This window comes from Mustela erminea, chromosome 5, assembly GCF_009829155.1.
Source record: "Mustela erminea isolate mMusErm1 chromosome 5, mMusErm1.Pri, whole genome shotgun sequence".
NCBI classification, from domain to species: domain Eukaryota; kingdom Metazoa; phylum Chordata; class Mammalia; order Carnivora; family Mustelidae; genus Mustela; species Mustela erminea.
Window position 1 is genome coordinate 106,257,721 of NC_045618.1, and position 18,193 is coordinate 106,275,913.

An 18,193-nucleotide genomic window follows, 5' to 3' on the forward strand; every position below is an offset into this window, starting at 1 on the left:
TTTCTGGCTATAAGATGTGTGTATATGCTTCCTCACAATCATAGCAAGACGATGTGTTAGTTAGTTGCCACAGCAATAAATGCCAAAATGTATTTTTAAACTTTGTTGTTTAAGAATCTATATCTCTAATGTTATGAAGAAATATTATGTGATGCACCAAAAAAAAAAATTAAATAGAAGATTTGGAGGTTAGTTTTGGCTTTGTAGACAATTGGCAATATATGTCACTCTGTTACTGTGAATTCATTACAAAGTATGTTTGTTTAATTCTTAGAGCTATTTTAATTTATAAATATTTATTACAGACTTTTATTACAAAGTTGTTTACTTTTTGAAAAATTTTTTTTAATTTAACTTTTTCAACATTTACTCCAGTACTGTGGTTCGAACATCAAAAACTATGAGGTTTATAATGAAAACTTGCCCTCCTACTCTTGTACCTCAAATATTATTTCTCATTCCCCCTGCTCCATAAGGCACTGATTTTTTTTAGTTTTTCTTTATTCTTCTAGAGAGTTTTTATTCATATGTAAACCAATGTAATTTATTTACAAAGTATTTGAAACTGCCAAAGTATATTTCTCTAATAGCGGAAAATAAATTCTGATACTTTAGCTGTGAAAGCACTACTTGGATATGTTTTAAGTAATTTTAAATTTTGCTTTTGTTAAGGATGAACTGGCAAGAAAAGATTATGAACAAAAGAGATTTGATCAGAAGACTCAAAGGACCAAGAAAGCTCAGAATATGAGTAAAGATATTAAAATTAACATGCAAGACAAAACAGTAAACAATTCTGTACTTCATAGAAAACATTCTCAAAAGCAAAAAGAGGAGCATTTTAGAAATCCACTCTTGAAGAGCATGCCTGCTTCAACCCTACAGAAAGAGAGAAAAGAAGTAAGATCCTACTCTGGTTTTGTGATGTGAAGGTTGCATTATAATTAATTACTTCATTTCCTTTAAGCTATAAATAATGAACTGAATATGAGAATGTTTTTTAAAAATGTGAAGGACTATATAAAAATAAACTATCTTTAAACTATTGATATTGAGGGTTTTGGGAATTCATAATGTGGAAAGCAGTGCACAAAATACATAATTTCTTCCTTCTGAGATCTCAAACTTAGAATCATCATATTTTAGTTATAACAGGTATATCTAGAGGTCATCTAGTCTAAAAATTAGATTCTCTTATTTGTGCTACTCAAAATTGTATTTTGTCTTTGCATGTATATGTGTGAATATACCTTTTTTTGGGTTTATTTTCCAGTTTAGCGAATATGTCTAGTGCCTAGTGATTGTGAGATTTGGTACTAGATGCTGTGGAGGGTATGTTTTTGGCTGCTCTCATTAGGCTGTAACTTTCTTAATACCAAACATGGATTGTTGGACACATCAATAAAGCGTCTAATTTAGTACTGAGCACTTAGTAGATAAATGCTAAATAAATGCTAAATAAATTAGCACTCAATAAATAAATAAATTTATCTACTAGATAAATGCTAAATAGTAGTAGTAGATAAATGCTAAATAAATAAAGCACTCAATAAATGCTAAAAGAGGGGCGCCTCGGTGGCTCAGTGGGTTAAGCCGCTGCCTTCAGCTCAGGTCATGATCTCAGGGTCCTGGGATCGAGTCCCGCATCGGGCTCTGTGCTCAGCAGGGAGCCTGCTTCCTCCTCTCTCTCTCTCTGCCTGCCTCTCTGCCTACTTGTGATCTCTCTCTGTCGAATAAATAAATAAAATCCTTAAAAAAAAAATGCTAAAAGATTAAAGGTGGAATTAAGAATATAAAAAATCATTTTAAAGACTTGATTTATGTTATATTATTGTGATTGAATATAATTTTATAAAATGTGTTTAAACCTTACTTTGTGGGGCTAAAAATATACTTAGTAGTATAAGAACCTTTATGTTTCTTGAGTGGATGGCTTTTATATTTACCTTTCATGTTTATGAAAACCATAAAACATTAAAACTATAGTTTGAAAATTGTATCTAGAATTTAAGAGCCATTTAAAATAGAGGACTTTCCTGACCTGATAATTCTTATTATCGTACTTAAGCTGGCATAAGAAAGCTTTAGAAAATTGAGATCTGTTTGGTGACTATTTTTTTGGTGAGTTGAATAACTTTGTGTGCTTAGGGATTTTTGAAAGCAACCACAGTGGTACAAGATGAAGATTATATGTTGCAAATTTATGGAAAACCGATTTATCAGGGCCATCGCAGCACTCTTAAAAAAGGACCATATCTCCGATTTAATTCTCCATCTCCTAAGTCCAAACCACAGAGACCGAAAGTCATAGAACGAGTTAAAGGTAAGGAACCTCATTTTTCTGTGGTAGACCTTATTTTTTATGCTGTCAGTTTAATATATAATGTTTAATTTTTTCTTTTATTTTTTATGACTTATAAATGCAGTTCAAATTATATAATGCTTAGGCATGGAAAACAATTCTTCTAAGAGTAGGAAGAAATAGACTACTTCAAGGCATAAAATGGGAATAAGTAGGGAAAAAATATAGACCAAAGCACAAGATGGGAATAAGTGGGATAAGATAGGATTAGGTGGTATCTTCATATAAAGCATAATAAAGTTTGCATTTATGAGATGGTATCTTGAATAATTTAAATTATAATCCAGGGGAAGTGGACATTTCCCTGTGATATTGCTCTATCATGTTCTTTATGAAAGAATGCTATAAATGATCATAAAAGGATTTATATAGTAAAGGTGAAAAAAATTTTTTGGTACTTTTTGTACACCACTAAAATAACTTCATTTTTACTGTATGTTTTGACTCATATCTACTATTTCACTAGTCTAGTATATTTATTTATTAAAGTTTTATTTATTCTAGATAGAGAGAGCACACGTGCATGTACATGCATGAGTGGGGGGAGGGGCAAAGGGAGAGGGAGAGAGAGAGAGAGAGAGAGAATCCTCAAGCAGATTACCCACTGAGTGTGGACCCCCCTGCAGGACTTGATCCCATGTCCAGAGATCATGATCTGAGCTGAATCAGGGTTGGACACTTAACCGACTGAGCCATCCAGGCACTCCTCTCTAGTAATATTTAAATGTAACTCTTTTTTTTTTTTGTGAAAAAGGGCATTTATTTACTCATTATGGAGGGTCCTATATTTTTTTTTATAATAATTAATTTCTTAAAATTTATTTTCAGCAGAACAGTATTCATTGTTTTTGTACCACACCCAGTGCTCCATGCAATCCGTGCCCTCTCTAATACCCACCACCTGGTTCCCCCAACCTCCCACCCCACCCCCCCGCCCCCGCCGCTTCAAACCCCTCAGATTGTTTTTCAGTGTCCGTAGTCTTAATTAAATAGGGAGTCTGTTGACTGTGGTTACATTTTGAAATTTCTCAGCTTGTACTCTGGCAGCCAGTAAGCTTCTGCAGTATGTGGTAACTATGGGATACCAACTCATTTTTGTTTCTTATCCTTTCTGGAAGTTGGAGCTGTGGCATTGCTTTCATTTTTCCATTCCTTTCATTTTTTTTCATTCTATTTTATTTTATTTCTTTTCATTGTTCCAGAATTCATTGTTTATTCACCACACCCAGTGCTCAATGCAATACATACTCTCCATAATACCCACCACCAGGCTTACCCAACCCCCCACCCCCCTCCCCTCCAAAACCCTCAGTTTGTTTCTCAGTGTCCACAGTCTCTCATGGTTCGTCTCCCCTTCCAATTTTCCCCAACTCGCTTCTCATTCTTTTCATTTTTAAAAGCTAGGTGATCATATCGGGTGTCAGTTTATCTAGAAATCCTACTGGTATTAATAAGTATAAAGCTTATGGATGATACTTGTTTCTGCTTGTTTATTGGCACTTTGCTATTATATTTGGGCTTTTGACAGCCGATGCAAAAAATAACTTGAGGTCTTAAAATACTTAAAAATCCAAAAATAATTTTAAGTAACACTTTTTTTTTTTTAAAGATTTTTATTTATTTGAGAGAGAGACAGTGAGAGCGAGCATGAGCAAGGAGAAGGTCAGAGGGAGAAGCAGACTCCCCATGGAGCTGGGAGCCCGATGTGGGACTCGATCCCGCAACTCTGGAACCATAACCTGGGCCGAAGGCAGTCGTCCAACCAACTGAGCCACCCAGGCGTCCCTTAAGTATGATGGATGTGACTAAGAAACTGTGGAAACGCGCTTATTCTTGGGCCTTGGTGCCTGTCATTTTCTCTTCCCAGAGAGCTTTTCCCTCAGCTGTTTGCATGGCTTACTCTCTCAGCTCTTTGGATTGCTGCTTTTAGCTGTTCGCTCCTCAGAGAGGTCTACCCTGACCATGCTATCCAAAAAATTACCTCCAACACTTTTCTTTCTCTCTTGCTCTCTTTTTTTTTTTTAAAGATTTTAGTTGTTTATTGGACAGAGAGAGAGAGATCACAAGTAGGCAGAGTGGCAGGCAGAGAGAGAGGAGGAAACAGGCTCCCCGCTGAGCAGAGAGCCCTATGCGGGGCTCGATCCCAGGACCCTGAGATCATGACCTGAGCCGAAGGCAGAGGCTTAACCCACTGAGCCACCCAGGCATCCCTATATATATGATTTTTAATTTTTATTTTTTAATGCTTTTTTAAAATTTGAGTATAGTTGACACAAATGTTACATTAGTTTCAGTGTATAACTTAGTGATTTGACAAGGTTATACATTATGCTTTGTTTACCACAACTGTGGTAGCTGCCATCTGCCCTGTTAGATTGCTATTATAGTACCATTGACTGTATTCCTTATGCTCTGCCTTTAATTCCCATAAGCTATTCATTCCACTACTAGAAGACTGGATCTCCCTCTCCTCTTCACCCATTTTGTCCAACCCCCATCTACCTCCCCTCTGGCAACTACCAGTTTATTCTCTGTGTTTATAGGTCTGATTCTGTTTTTAGGTTTATTGGTTTTTTTGGTTGTTGTTTTTAACAAAGAAAACTTGTATTTATTGAGCAATCAAAACAAAAATAAACATTTTTCTATGGGATAGGGCCTCAACTATCCTTGCTATAGATGTAACTGAAGATTAATAATTTATAGTTTATTCATTATTTTAAATTTTAAAAGTACAGAAAATACAGAAAAAGGCTTTATAAGGTTTTTTTTTTTTTTTAAGATTTTTATTTATTTATTTGACAGAGAGAAATCACAAGTAGATGGAGAGGCAGGCAGAGAGAGAGAGAGGGAAGCAGGCTCTCCGCTGAGCAGAGAGCCCGATGCGGGACTCGATCCCAGGACTCTGAGATCATGACCTGAGCCGAAGGCAGCGGCTTAACCCACTGAGCCACCCAGGCGCCCCGAGGCTTTATAAGTTTTATATTCTCTGTAATCTCACTACAAAATCTGGTAAATTTCTGGTCTTTTCTTCTGGGTTTACTTGTTTTTTAAAAAATTCAATTTAGTTAACATATACTGTATTATTAGTTTCAGAAGTAGAGGTCATTGATTCATCAGTCTTATATAACACCCAGTGCTCATTACATCAAGTGCCTTCCTTAACACCCATCACCCAGTTTCCCCAACCCCCTACCCACCTCCCCTCCAGCAACCCTGTTTGTTTCCTATAGTTAAGAGTTTCTTATTGTTTGTCTCCCTCTCTGTTTTCATCTTATTTTATTTTTCCTTCCCTTCCCCCATGTTCATCTGTTTTGATTCTTAATTTCCACATATGAATGAAATCAAAGGTTATTTGTCTTTCTCTGACTGACTTGATTCTGCTTTTTGTCTTATTTGTTTTTAGATTCCACTTATAAGTGGAATCATATGGTATTTGTCTTTCTCGGTCTGAGTTATTTCATATAGAACAATACCTTCTAGGTCCATCCATGTTTTCTCAAATAGCACAATCTCCTTTCTTATGACTGTGTAATAAACCACTGTACATATATTCCACATCTTCATTTGTCTATCGATGGACATTTAAGTTGCTTCCATATCTTGGCTATTGCAAATAATGCTACAGTAAACATAAGGGTGCATATATCTTTTTATTTTTTTTCCATATATCTTTTTTGAACTAGTGTTCTCATTTTCTTTGGTAAATACCCAATAGTGGAATTATTGGATCATATGGTATTTCTATTTTTAATTTTTTGAGGAAACTTCATACTGTTTCCCATAGCAGCTATACCAACTTACATTCCTTTTTTTTAAGAATTTATTTATTTGACAGAGAGTGAGAGAAGGCGAGAAAGCACAAGTGGGGGGAGCAGCAGAGGGAGAGGGGGAAGCAGGCTCCCCGCTGAGCAGAGAGCCTGATGCAGGACTCGATCCCAGGATCCTGAGATCATGACCTGAGCCGAAGGCAGAGGCTTAACCCACTGAGCCACCCAGGTGCCCCCCAACTTACATTCCTAATAACAATGCATGAGGGTTCCTTTTTCTCCACATTCACTTATTTCTTGTGTTTTTTATTTTAGCCATTGTAATAGTATAAGGTGATAATCTCTATTGTAGTTTTGATTTGCATTTCCCTGGTGATGAGTGATGTCAGCATCTTTTCATATGTCTATTGGCCTTCTGTCTACCTTCTTTGGAAAAAGGCCGGGTGTTATATTTTTGTTTATTGATTGTTTTCCTTACTAGACTGTAAACTCCGTGAATACAGATGGTTTATTCAGTACTGTATTTCCTGTATCTGGAGCAATGCCTATGAAATGCTGAAAACAAATATTTTAAATGAGCACTCAAGAAAAATTCATTTAATTGAATGAATGAATACAAGACAACAGAATGAAAAAAGAAATACAGATGTGGTACTAAAATGTTTCTACCTGGCATCATGGAGCTATATTTAAAAGTCTAGATTCATAAAATTACTCCCATATAAAAGTAAAAATGTAGTTATGTGAGAAGTTTATTTAGAAGATAGCCTCTTCTCCTTTATGTTTTTACTTTTTTTCACTTTCCTCAGGTTCCATAGAAATCAGACAAATTTCTAAGTTTTTAAGAATTCAGGATTCAGGGGCATCTGCCTGGCTCAGTTGGAAGAGCATGCGACTCTTGATCTCAGGGTTGTGAGATTGAGCCCCACATTAAACGTAGAGATGACTAAAATAAATAAATAAATACATACATAAACTTTTTAAAAAAAAGAATTCAGGATTTAATGTCTATATGGATTTAATTCACAAGAATGGAAAAAATACAATGATATTAACTCCTGTAAGGTTTGAATAGATATAGAATTTGACTGTGGATAATTTCAGAGGATAAAGATTGGTTATTCAGAATTATGTCATGAGTAAAGGTGTAATTAACTTTTTTGTACCCATAGGGAAATAATGTAATGAGTTAAATAAATAATACAGTCTGAATCTGAATAGTCTTCTTAATCTTTTTTTTTTTTTAAAGATTTTATTTATTTATTTGACAGACAGAGATCACAAGCAGGCAGACAGGCAGGCAGAGAGAGGGAGAGGAGGAAGCAGGCTCCCTGCAGAGCAGAGAGCTCGATGCGGGACTCAATCCCAGGACCCTGAGATCATGACCTGAGCCGAAGGCAGCGGCTTAACCCACTGAGCCACCCAGGCGCCCCTCTTCTTAATCTTTTATTCAACATTTTCCCCCCAATCATTAAATCACTGAATTTGTTTTGTCGTAGTAGTTGAGCAAGTTGTTACATGTATTCAGGAGCTCAGAAACCATGGCCTACAAGTTAGCTGCCTATTCTTAGAAGTAATATCGGAACCTAGCTGCACTCATTTATTTGTGACTGTAACATGACTGCTTTCATGTTTTAGTGGCAGAATTAAGATGTCGGAGCTGAGAGCACAAGGCCCATGAGACTAAGGTGTTTACTATCTAACCTTTTAACAGAACGTTTTTGCCAACCCCTGGTTTCTGTGTTACTTCTATTTTAAGGCCTTGTAATTACACCTTATTATATAGAATAAGATCTTTCTGTAAAGGAGAGTTACTGTATTTCTAGCTGGATAGGCGTTCCAACAATATTTTAAAATCTCTGTTACTGACTATTATTATTACAGGCACTAAAGTCAAGTCAATAAGAACACAAACTGACTTTTATGCAACAAAACCTGTGAAAATGGATTCCAAGCCCCAACATTCTGTGCCTGCTGTGCTGCCTCCTAGTGATCAGCAGTACTTGTTCAGCCCGAGCAGAGAAATGCCTACTGTTTCCGGTACACTGGAAGGTCATCTAATTCCTATGGCTATTCTTTTAGGTGAGTCCCAGCAAAATACATAGGGCCAATTTTAAATTCTTGTCAGCAGTGGCAGAACTTTCAAAATGACGTGATAGTCTCCTACCTTTTCCTCTCTCTGTGGTATTTGTGGGCAGGGCCTCCGAATGTGTCTTACTCCATGTAATAGCAAGCTCTTAAATAACGGGCTCCCACTATAGTTTCACTCACAGGAAACATTCCTTTGGTATTTTAGAATACATTGCTATAGAGGAGACAAAGTAAAAAAAAGGTTTAGAATGTTATAGATTTCATAATAATTAAAGAATTTAATGTCCTGTCTCCAGCAAAGTACTTTGAAGTAATTGTATGTGCTTTTGAACTAGGCTGTGGTAAGTAAAAATTGTGTGGTATTCTAAAACACAGTAGTTGGTTATTTACTTGTTTGAGGTCTCTCAGATTCATTGTAAAAATTCAACAAATAATTTTTGCTTCCTCACTAGCTCTTCAAATCTAGTTAACTATTATTTTTTTCTTTTACTGCTCTTCTTTGCTCTTCTTTCTTAAATTTGATGAAGGACTTAGATATATCTTCCAGCAGAAGAGAGAAATTTTGATATTATGGGTTAATAGCATGTCAGCCTGCTAACTGTATCTGTTCAAACATGCCTTCTGTGAGTAGCTAATACTTATAAAGTCCCTGCTGTGTACCTGGTACAGATCTAAGCACTTTACATATATGAATTTATTTAATCCACACTATAAAACACATGGTAATATACCAGTTTTATAGATAAAGAAACCAAGGCACAGAGGAATGAAGAAATTTGTCAAAGGCCATATAACTCGAGTGGAGCTGGGATTCAAACCCAGTCAGTCTGGCTGGGATTCAAACCCAGTCAGACTATGCTTTTAAAGAGTGCCCTGTTCTGTCCCTCTTTATTTTGAAATATAGGAAATAAATGGAACTTTTGAAGTGCAAGCTAAGTTTCTGATAGCTGTGGTAATTGCTATCAGTGGGAGTACATGCTATGTCTTGGTAGTGAATCACTAGTATTTTGTTGTTGGTTTTATTCCTGTCCATTGTTGCTGTATAAAGTTTTGAGAATAAAAATAACATAGTATAACACATTACACTTTAGTCTTGGCTTTGCTGCTTACTGTTATGACTTTTGGCAAATTATGCTGTTCCTAAATGTGTTTTCTCAACTGTGAAATGTGGATAATATTAATACCTCAGAGGCTTATTTTGAGGGTTAAATTAGATAGTGCATGTGAAGTGTCTGGCATGCGTGTGTGCCTGGTAAGTGTGAGTTGCTGCTGAAAGGATGACATGGTGGGTGTGTCAACTGTAGTGACAAGAGAAGGAAAGATGATTGCGGATGGTGCTTCCTTTACAGTTGAGAGAGAATTCAGCCATAAGGATCTGGGCTGTGTATTTTATTTTTCCCTTCATTTCTGAAATAGTTGACTCATCTCTTCCCCAAACTTTTTAGGACAAACCCAAAGTAAGAGTGATTCCATGCCACCCACTGGAGTAATTGTAAACAAGCCACACCCTGTAACAGTGACTACTTCCATTCCTCCATCGTCTCGAAAAATGGAAACTGGAATAAAGAAACCTAACGTCGCAATTATAGAAATGAAGTCGGAAAAAAAGGATCCTCCTCAGCTTACTGTACAGGTATGTCAGGGTGCATGAATAGAAAATTTTAAGGAAGAAAAAAATCTTCAGCTTAACTTTAACACTTAAAATTTATTACATTGCTTCATAAAAACTTTACTTTCATCGTGGGTCTTTTATATTTTAAAACTGTGATATTAGTGTAACCCTTCTATCCTTATTCTGTATGATCTAAGCTACTTTTTCTAAGCCAGTGGCTCATGTCCAAGTGACATGATGATATTCCAAAGTGAACAACTGCGTTGGTGGTATAGTTGTGAGCATAGCTGCCTTCCAAAGTGAACAACTGAACAGTATATTACAATTAATTTTAAAAGAGCGAGTGTGACTTTAAATATATATAAGATTTGAATGAATGGAAAGAGAACTTATATGTGAAGATTAAATATTCAAGTTGCCAATTCTTCCTAAGTTAACATATAATTTAAGTCAAATTTCAATTTAGCCCCCCACCCACATAGACCATGTGTTTAATTTTTTGTTTGTTTTCTTTAACTTAAGGATCATTTTGATATTTGAAAGAATAAAGGGTTTTTGGATACTGGACCTGTACAAAGAAATATTTCAGAAATAGTCTTGGTTGTTTAAATAAAATGTAATATAGGACACCTGGGTGACTTAGTTAAATGTCCAATTCTTGATTTCAGCTCATGTCATGATCTAAAAGTTGTGAGATTGAGTCCCATATTAGGCTCCAAGCTGTTTATGGAGTCTGCTTAAGATTCTCTCTCCCTCTGCACCACCCCCAACTCCAGTGCTCTCTCTGTCTCGTGCTGTCTTGCCCTCTCTCTAAAAAAAAAAAAAGTAATATGTAGTAATTACTTTGTGTATCAGTAGGGAAGAGGAGTCTTGTAAGTGAAATAATATATGTTGTAGTTGGTTAATAATGTGGAAAATAGATCAGTTTTAGACTCTAACCTCCCACTGTATGGCACATGAATTCTAAATAGGCAAAAGGCAAAAAGTTTAACTGTAAAATGTAAAAGCAGCAGGATGAGAAGATAATTATATAGAATCTTTATCAAATAGAATCTTTATCAAATCTGAAGCTAAGTCCAAATATGAGAGAAGAAAACCTACATATAATAAAAGAATAGATTTGAATCTATAAAATCTAAACTGAAGCTAATATAAAAAATTCATATGTAAAAAGGGAAACATACAGTTAGAATATATGAAAGGACTATGCCATAAAGGATTAATTCTTAAATCTGAAAACTTCTGTAAGTTAATAAGAAGGCAGGTGCAAATCCAGGAATATTCAAAGAACCTGAATAGTATCTTACAGAAGAGGAAATACAGTTTATGAGCAAGAAAATGGATACTTTAAATCTTTCTAGTTACTAAAATAATCCAAATTAAAATAACAATAATATAGCTCCATTTAAAAACTTATTGCTGAGACAATTATGTTTTTGATGACATGAATAGAACTCATTTGGACTGCATTTTGGCATTAATTATCAAGAATTTTAAATATTCATGCTCTATATTAATCTAGTGTCTAGTGATCTGTCATAATGAAATAATGCCAGGTTAGGAGGGGAAAAAGTTTGGGGGGGAACCCTATATATATATGAAGAAGTTTTTTGTGGTGATATATATAATAGTAGAAATATTAGAAATGTCATAAATGCTTACCAACAGGAAAATGGTTAAATAATTAAGGCATTATTAAAATATTATATATCTAAATATAATTATTAAGTTTATATGGGAGCATGAAAGGTGCTTATAACCTAATTAAGATGAAAAATCAGAAATAGTAAGAAGTGGATAGTAAAAAGAAAAGGGAAAATTGAAAATAAAGTTATCTTTTTTTTTTTTTAAGATTTTATTTATTTATTTGTCAGACAGAGATCACAAGTAGGCATACAGGCAGGCAGAGAGAGGGAGAGGAGGAAGCAGGCTCCCCGCAGAGCAGAGAGCCCTATGCGGGACTTGATCCCAGGATGATGAGATCATGACCTGAGCTGAAGGCAGCTGCCCAACCCACTGAGCCCCCAGGCGCCCGAAAATAAAGTTATCTTAATAGGGTCTTATGTGTTCCCCTTTATTTTCTAAATTTTATTAAATACTCTATCATAGCTTAAAAAAATTGTTATCCATTGACTTCTTTATAAAAAGTTAAATACATGTTACTGATGTATAGACTGACAGGTATTTGAGTCAAAATGATGAACAGAAAGCTGGATGTTGTGTTTTGTTTTAGGTATTACCCAATGTGGATATTGATAGCATTTCGAATGGTAGTGCTGATGTCGATCTATCTCTGCCTAGTCCCAAAGAAGCATGTCCTCCTCTGAAAACGTGGATACAGGTATTCAGAAATTTATCAGTTAGTTTTGTGTAATGTAGTCTGACTATGAAGTTTAACTAATATTATTCCATGCAAAGTCTTCCATTGTATGTCATAATAATTTAGGTTTTAAGCAAGAGAATCAGAATGAATCTAGTTTTGCTGATGAATTTGAAAAAGAAAGTTTGTTTAAGATCCTTACATTTATAAACATTGTGAAAGTGATAATCCTTAGTGTACTTTTTGGGTAATTTAAGTTGTCTCATATGTGAAGAGAGGATTTCTGTCTCTTTGGTGAAAAAGCTTGATTTAAACAGGAATCAAATTATAGTTTTCCTGAATATGAATTTCATAGTGATGTTTAGAGTTCATGTTTTGGGATGTTACTTTGTCAGTAAAGTATTGACATGATACAAAAATAGGCATTTCTCCCTAGTATTTATTTGCTATTCAATAATGAAGCTCTAACTTTACTACACACTTGAATAACACTGCTGCTTTCCCCAGATTTCATCTGTTGTAAGCAGATGTAGTCCTCAAGGGTATAGGTTTAAGGAGACGGAGAACACCAATTTTTCATGATCAGAAATAGTAAAACAGGGGTGTCCGGGTGACTCAGTTCATTAAGCATCTGCCTTCGGCTCAGGTCGTGATCTTGGGATCCTGGGATCAAGCCCTGAGTTGGGTTCCCTGCTCAGTGGGGAGCCTGCCTCTCCAGCTGCATCTGCCCTCTCCCCCTGCTTGCATGCTTTCTCTCTCAAATAAATAAATAAAATCTTTAAAATAAAATAGTAAAATAGAACTGACCCTAAATGGCAATTGTGCCTAATTTAATTTTTTCATCAATAACTTTTTTTTTTTCTTTACCAGAAGTTTATTAAAACATATGGTTACAAATAAGTTTTTGGACTGTTTATCATTCTTCTCTCAGGGAGGGGCTAATGTGGTTTTGGGGACTAGATTATATCAAGTGAGGCCTACAGGCTAAATTAGTATCTCGCTAAATTAGTATTTATAACTTTCTAATTTATTTGATACTGTATCTGTCTTTTTGTGTGTTTGTATATACGTATACTTATATATCTAACATATAAACACAACTGTAGGAGAGAAATCATAATCCTAGCAACCTGACTGGTTGGCTTAAGTTGCATGGTTGATGGAGTCATTGACAAAAGCTTATATTTAATTTTTGAGAGCTATTAAAATGAAACCTGATGGCTCAGGTACTATCTTGGATTTCATTTTTTTTTTTTTTTTTTTAAAGATTTTATTTATTCATTTGACACAGAGAGATCACAAGTAGGCAGAGAGGCAGGCAGAGAGAGAGAGAGGAGGAAGCAGGCTCCCCGCGGAGCAGAGAACCCGATGCGGGACTCGATCCCAGGACCCTGAGATCATGACCTGAGCCGAAGGCAGCGGCTTAACCCACTGAGCCACCCAGGCGCCCCTTGGATTTCATTTTTTTAGTGAAATCAATTCTAAGTAGGATATTAAAATTAAAAAATAGAGCTATGTAATTATAAGCTTATGTTATGGGTAGAAACATGGTAAGTTATGTATAAATTTAAACGATATTAAGCACAACAAAATCTTCTTGAAAATGCTTTCTTAGACCCCAGAACTTATGACGGTAGATGAAGAAGAGGTCAAGTTTCCAGGAACGAACTTTGATGAAGTAATCGATATCATACAGGTAACAAAGCTTAGAAAATGTGAGAAATTATTTTTCTAGCAGTATTCTTCCATGTAATTAAAGATAATTATACATATGTATCTGTATATAATTTTTAGAGCAGTTTTAGTTTCTAAAATGAACAAAAATGAGATGAAAGTTCAGAGATTTCCCATATACCTTCTACCCCCACACATGTATAGCCTCCCCCACTCTTAGCATCTGGAGTGGTACATTTGTTAAAATTGATGAACCTAAATTAACCCATCATAATCACTCAACATCCTTAGTTTACTTTAGAGTTCACCCTTGATTATGTACATTCTATGGGCTTGAACAAATGTATCCATTATTGCAGTATCAGACAGAGTATTTTCTCTTCTCTAAAATTCTTTGTGTTCTACCTATTCATTCTTCCCTAGCTCACCCCAATCCCTGGTAACCACTGACCTTATTGTCTCCATAGTTTTGTTTTTTCTGGAATGTGATGGAGTCAGAAGCATACAGTGTGTAGCCTTTTTGGATTCTTTTACTCAGTAATATGCATTTAAGCTTCCTCCATATCTTTTCATGACTGAATAGCTCATTTCTTTTTAGTGCTGAATAATATTATGATAATATTCCATTGTTTGGATGTGCCACAGTTTATTTACTCATTCACCTACTAAAGGATATCTTGGTTGTTTCTGAGTTTTGGCAGTTGTGAATGAAGTTGTGATGAACATCTGTGCACAGATTTTTTTTCATGAACATGTTTTCATCTCCTTACGTAAATATCGAGGAGCATGATTGCTGGATTGTATGTTAAAAGTATATCTAGATTTGTAAGAAACCAGTGAACTTTTTTCCAAAGTGGCTGTACCATTTTCCTTTACCACCAGTAAGGAATGAGAGTTCCTGCTGCTACACATCTTTGTCAGTGTTTGGTGTTGTCAGTATTCTGGATTTTGGCCAGATTTTGTGTAGTGGTATTTCTTTGTTGTTTTAGTTTGCATTTCCCTGATGACATATGATGTGGAGCATCTTTTCATATGCTTATTTTCCACCTGTATATCTTCTTTGGTGAGGTTGTCTGTTAAGGTTTTTGGCCTACTTTTAAAACCGGGTTTGGTTTTGTTTTGTTTTAAAGATTTTTATTTATTTACTTGACAGAGACAGAGATCACAAGTAGGCAGAGAGGCAGGCAGAGAGAGAGGAGGAAGCAGGCTCCCTGTTGAGCAGAGAGCCTGATGTGGGGCTTGATCCCAGGACCCTGAGATCATGACCTGAGCCGAAGGCAGAGGCTTTAACCCACTGAGCCACCCAGGTACCCCAACCGGGTTGTTTTCTTATTGTTGAGTTTTAAGAGTCCTTTGTATATTTTGAATAACAGTTCCTTTTTTTTTTTTTTAAAGATTTATTTATTTATTTATTTGACAGACAAAGATCACAAGTAGGCAGAGAGGCAGGCAGAGAGAGAGGGGAGGAAGCAGGCTCCCTGCGGAGCAAAGAGCCCGATGCGGGGCTTGATCCCAGGACCCTGGGATCATGACCTGAGCCGAAGGCAGAGGCTTTAACCCGCTGAGCCACCCAGGCGCCCCTGAATAATAGTTCTTTACCAGATGTGTTTTGGCAAATATTTTCTTCTCGTTTATGACTTGTCTTCTAACTCTCTTGATGTTGTCTTTCACAAAGAAGTTTTTAATTTGGATGAAGTCCAGCTTATCAGTTATTTCTTTCATGGATCACCCATCTGATGAGTGTATCTAAAAAGTCAGTACCATACCCACAGTCATCTCAGTTTTCTCCTATGTTCTCTTCTAGGAGTTTTATAGTTTTGTGTTTTACATTTAGTCTCTGATCCATTTTGAGTTAATTTTTGTGAAAGGTGTAAGGTCTGTGCAAGGTTAGTTTTTTTTGCCTGTGGATCATCTTGTTGAAAAGATGATCCTTGCTCCATTGTATTGCCTTTGCTTCTATGTCAAAGATGAATTGACTATATTTATGTGGTTCTAATTTTGGGCTCTCTATTCTGTTCCATTCATCTGTTCTTTCATCAATTCCATACTGCTTGATTACTATCGCTTTATAGCATGTCTTGAAGTTGAATAGTGTCTGTCCTCCAACTTTATTCTTCTCCTTCAGTATTGTGTTGGCTATTCTGGTTCTTTTGCCTCTCTATATAAGTTTTAGAGTCAATTAGTTGATAGCCACATAATATCTTACTGAGATTTTTATTGGAATTGCATGGAATCTATAGATCAAGTTGGGAACAGCCAGCATCTTGACAGTATTGAGTCTTCCTATCTAAGAACATAGAATATCTCGGGGCATGTGGGTGGCTTAGTCGGTTAAGCATCTGACTCTTGATTTGATAAGATTCTATCTCCCTCTCCATGAACTCTACAAAAAAAATCATAGAATATCTCTTTATTGATTTGATTCTTTGATTTCATTCATTAGAATTTTGTGCTTCTCTTCAAAAAGTTCTTGTACATATTTTGTTAGATTTATACATAAGTATTTCATTTTTCTGGATGCTTATGTAAATAGTATTGTGCTTTTAATTTCATTTTCCACTTGTTCATTGTTGGCAAACTTGTTATAATCAGTAATTATTTCCAGGAGTCTTTTGGGGTTTTTTTTTGTCAGTTCTTTCAGATTTTCTATATAGACAATCATGTCCTCTGCAAACAAGGACAGTTTTATTTCTTCCTTCCAAACACCTTTTATTTCCTTTTATTGTCTACTTGCATTAGCAAGGACTTTTAGTATAGTGTTGAAAAGGAATGGTAAGAGGGGACATGCTTGCCTTGTTCCTGATAGTTGAGTATGTTTTCACCACCAATATTATGTTACAGTGCTTTGAGAAACTTCCCTTTACTTTTGAGCTAAATGTATTTTTATTTTAAAATTATGAAGTTAGTATTCTATAGTATAGTATTCTTTTCATCTGTGTCCTCTAGCTGCCTCAGTGAAATGTAATGGATATCAGCTGGTTCCCATCTACATCTCTTCTTTACTGCTTCCTATTTTCTTCCTTCTTTTCATTTCCTTTGGCTTCCCCCCCCTCCAATATATCCTTTCTTTATTCTGTTAAACATTTGTCTGTCTGACTTCTGGATTATTGGCAAGATCACCAGCTAGCTCATAGTGAGGGGAAAAGTTGTGAGGGGTCTAAAATCCAAGAGAAGAGTCCATATAACAGGAAGAGCTATAGAAATGATATAGAAATGGTAAAATAGAAGAAGGGGAAAAATAGGAAGAAGTAAAATATAGAGGATGGGAGAAAAGAATCATATACCATAGAATCCACTTGAATAATAAAATGCCAGTACAATTGCAAGATATTTATTCATATTTCTTTCAGAACTTTCACTGCAAAGGCCAGATTTATTCATCATAAAATCAAACCCTATTTTAGAATATTAAGAGATATGTACTATATTAAAGGTTTTTGTTCACTGGCATGTTTTCTCATGTGAATTGCACATGAATGTTTCAAAGGCAAGAATCTTACTTATCTTTATATTTCTAATGCCTGGCAAAGAGATTTGACAACTTTTTACCCCCACGTACAAGTGAAAGAAACAGTTCTAGAAATAACACATGATTTGGAGTCAGAGCCAAGTGTTCCAATCCTGGCTCTGCCACTTATTAGTTGTGGAGTTAATTTTTTAATGGGAGGATATTAATCGAATTATAGTTTTTAAAGACTTCTAATTTTTTTGAGATACATATTAAACCATTTACAGGTAAAATGAGATCTGTGATATGGGGGTGTGTAGAGGTGACACAAATTAGCTGTGGGTTGGTAATTGTTAAAGCTGGCAACAAGTAAATGGGATATGCATAATTTATACATAACCAATATAGTATATGAGCACTATTTTGTTTTCTTTTAAACATGTCTGATATTTTAATAATGAAAAGTTTAAAATTTTCAGAAATTATTTCTTTGATCATATGATGGTGCAAATAATGTATAAGGTAACCTAACAGCATTTGTAGATGTAAATTATAGGTTCAGAAAGAGGAAGCAGTGATATTTAGAAGCATTAATTTATTATAATAAATTAAGATAATAAATTTATAGAGGGAAGTGTTAATGTTTTATGCAGGAAAAACCAAGTTATTTAGTTTGTTTTATGACTGCTTAAAATGAACAGTGGGTTTTAAAAAGACAAAATAATTGTATAATTAAGGTTTCTTCAAGGCAATTTGTATGACAAATGTATATATTGTAAATAACTTGATGCCACCTAATTAGAAATGCTATTGATTAATGTAGAAGTGATGGTTAATTTACCAACCCAAGTTTCATGCCTACCCTAGTCATTCAGTAAATGTTAAACAGATACATGAATGTAATAGTTTTGTTTTTATT

The 18,193-nt window shown here is 35.2% G+C and overlaps 1 protein-coding gene across 8 annotated transcripts in view; it reads left to right on the forward strand.

The window, feature by feature from the left end:
* The window catches only part of KIAA0586 (KIAA0586 ortholog), a 132,115-nt gene that overhangs the window by 26,751 nt on the left and 87,171 nt on the right, over positions 1-18,193 (forward strand). For all 8 annotated transcript variants that reach the window (XM_032344326.1, XM_032344328.1, XM_032344329.1 and 5 more), the window contains 6 exons: positions 673-900; positions 2,149-2,323; positions 8,014-8,211; positions 9,666-9,853; positions 12,066-12,173; positions 13,768-13,848. In XM_032344326.1, coding sequence (XP_032200217.1) covers positions 673-900; positions 2,149-2,323; positions 8,014-8,211; positions 9,666-9,853; positions 12,066-12,173; positions 13,768-13,848 — 978 coding nt within the window. The remainder of the gene's footprint in view (positions 1-672; positions 901-2,148; positions 2,324-8,013; positions 8,212-9,665; positions 9,854-12,065; positions 12,174-13,767; positions 13,849-18,193) is intronic.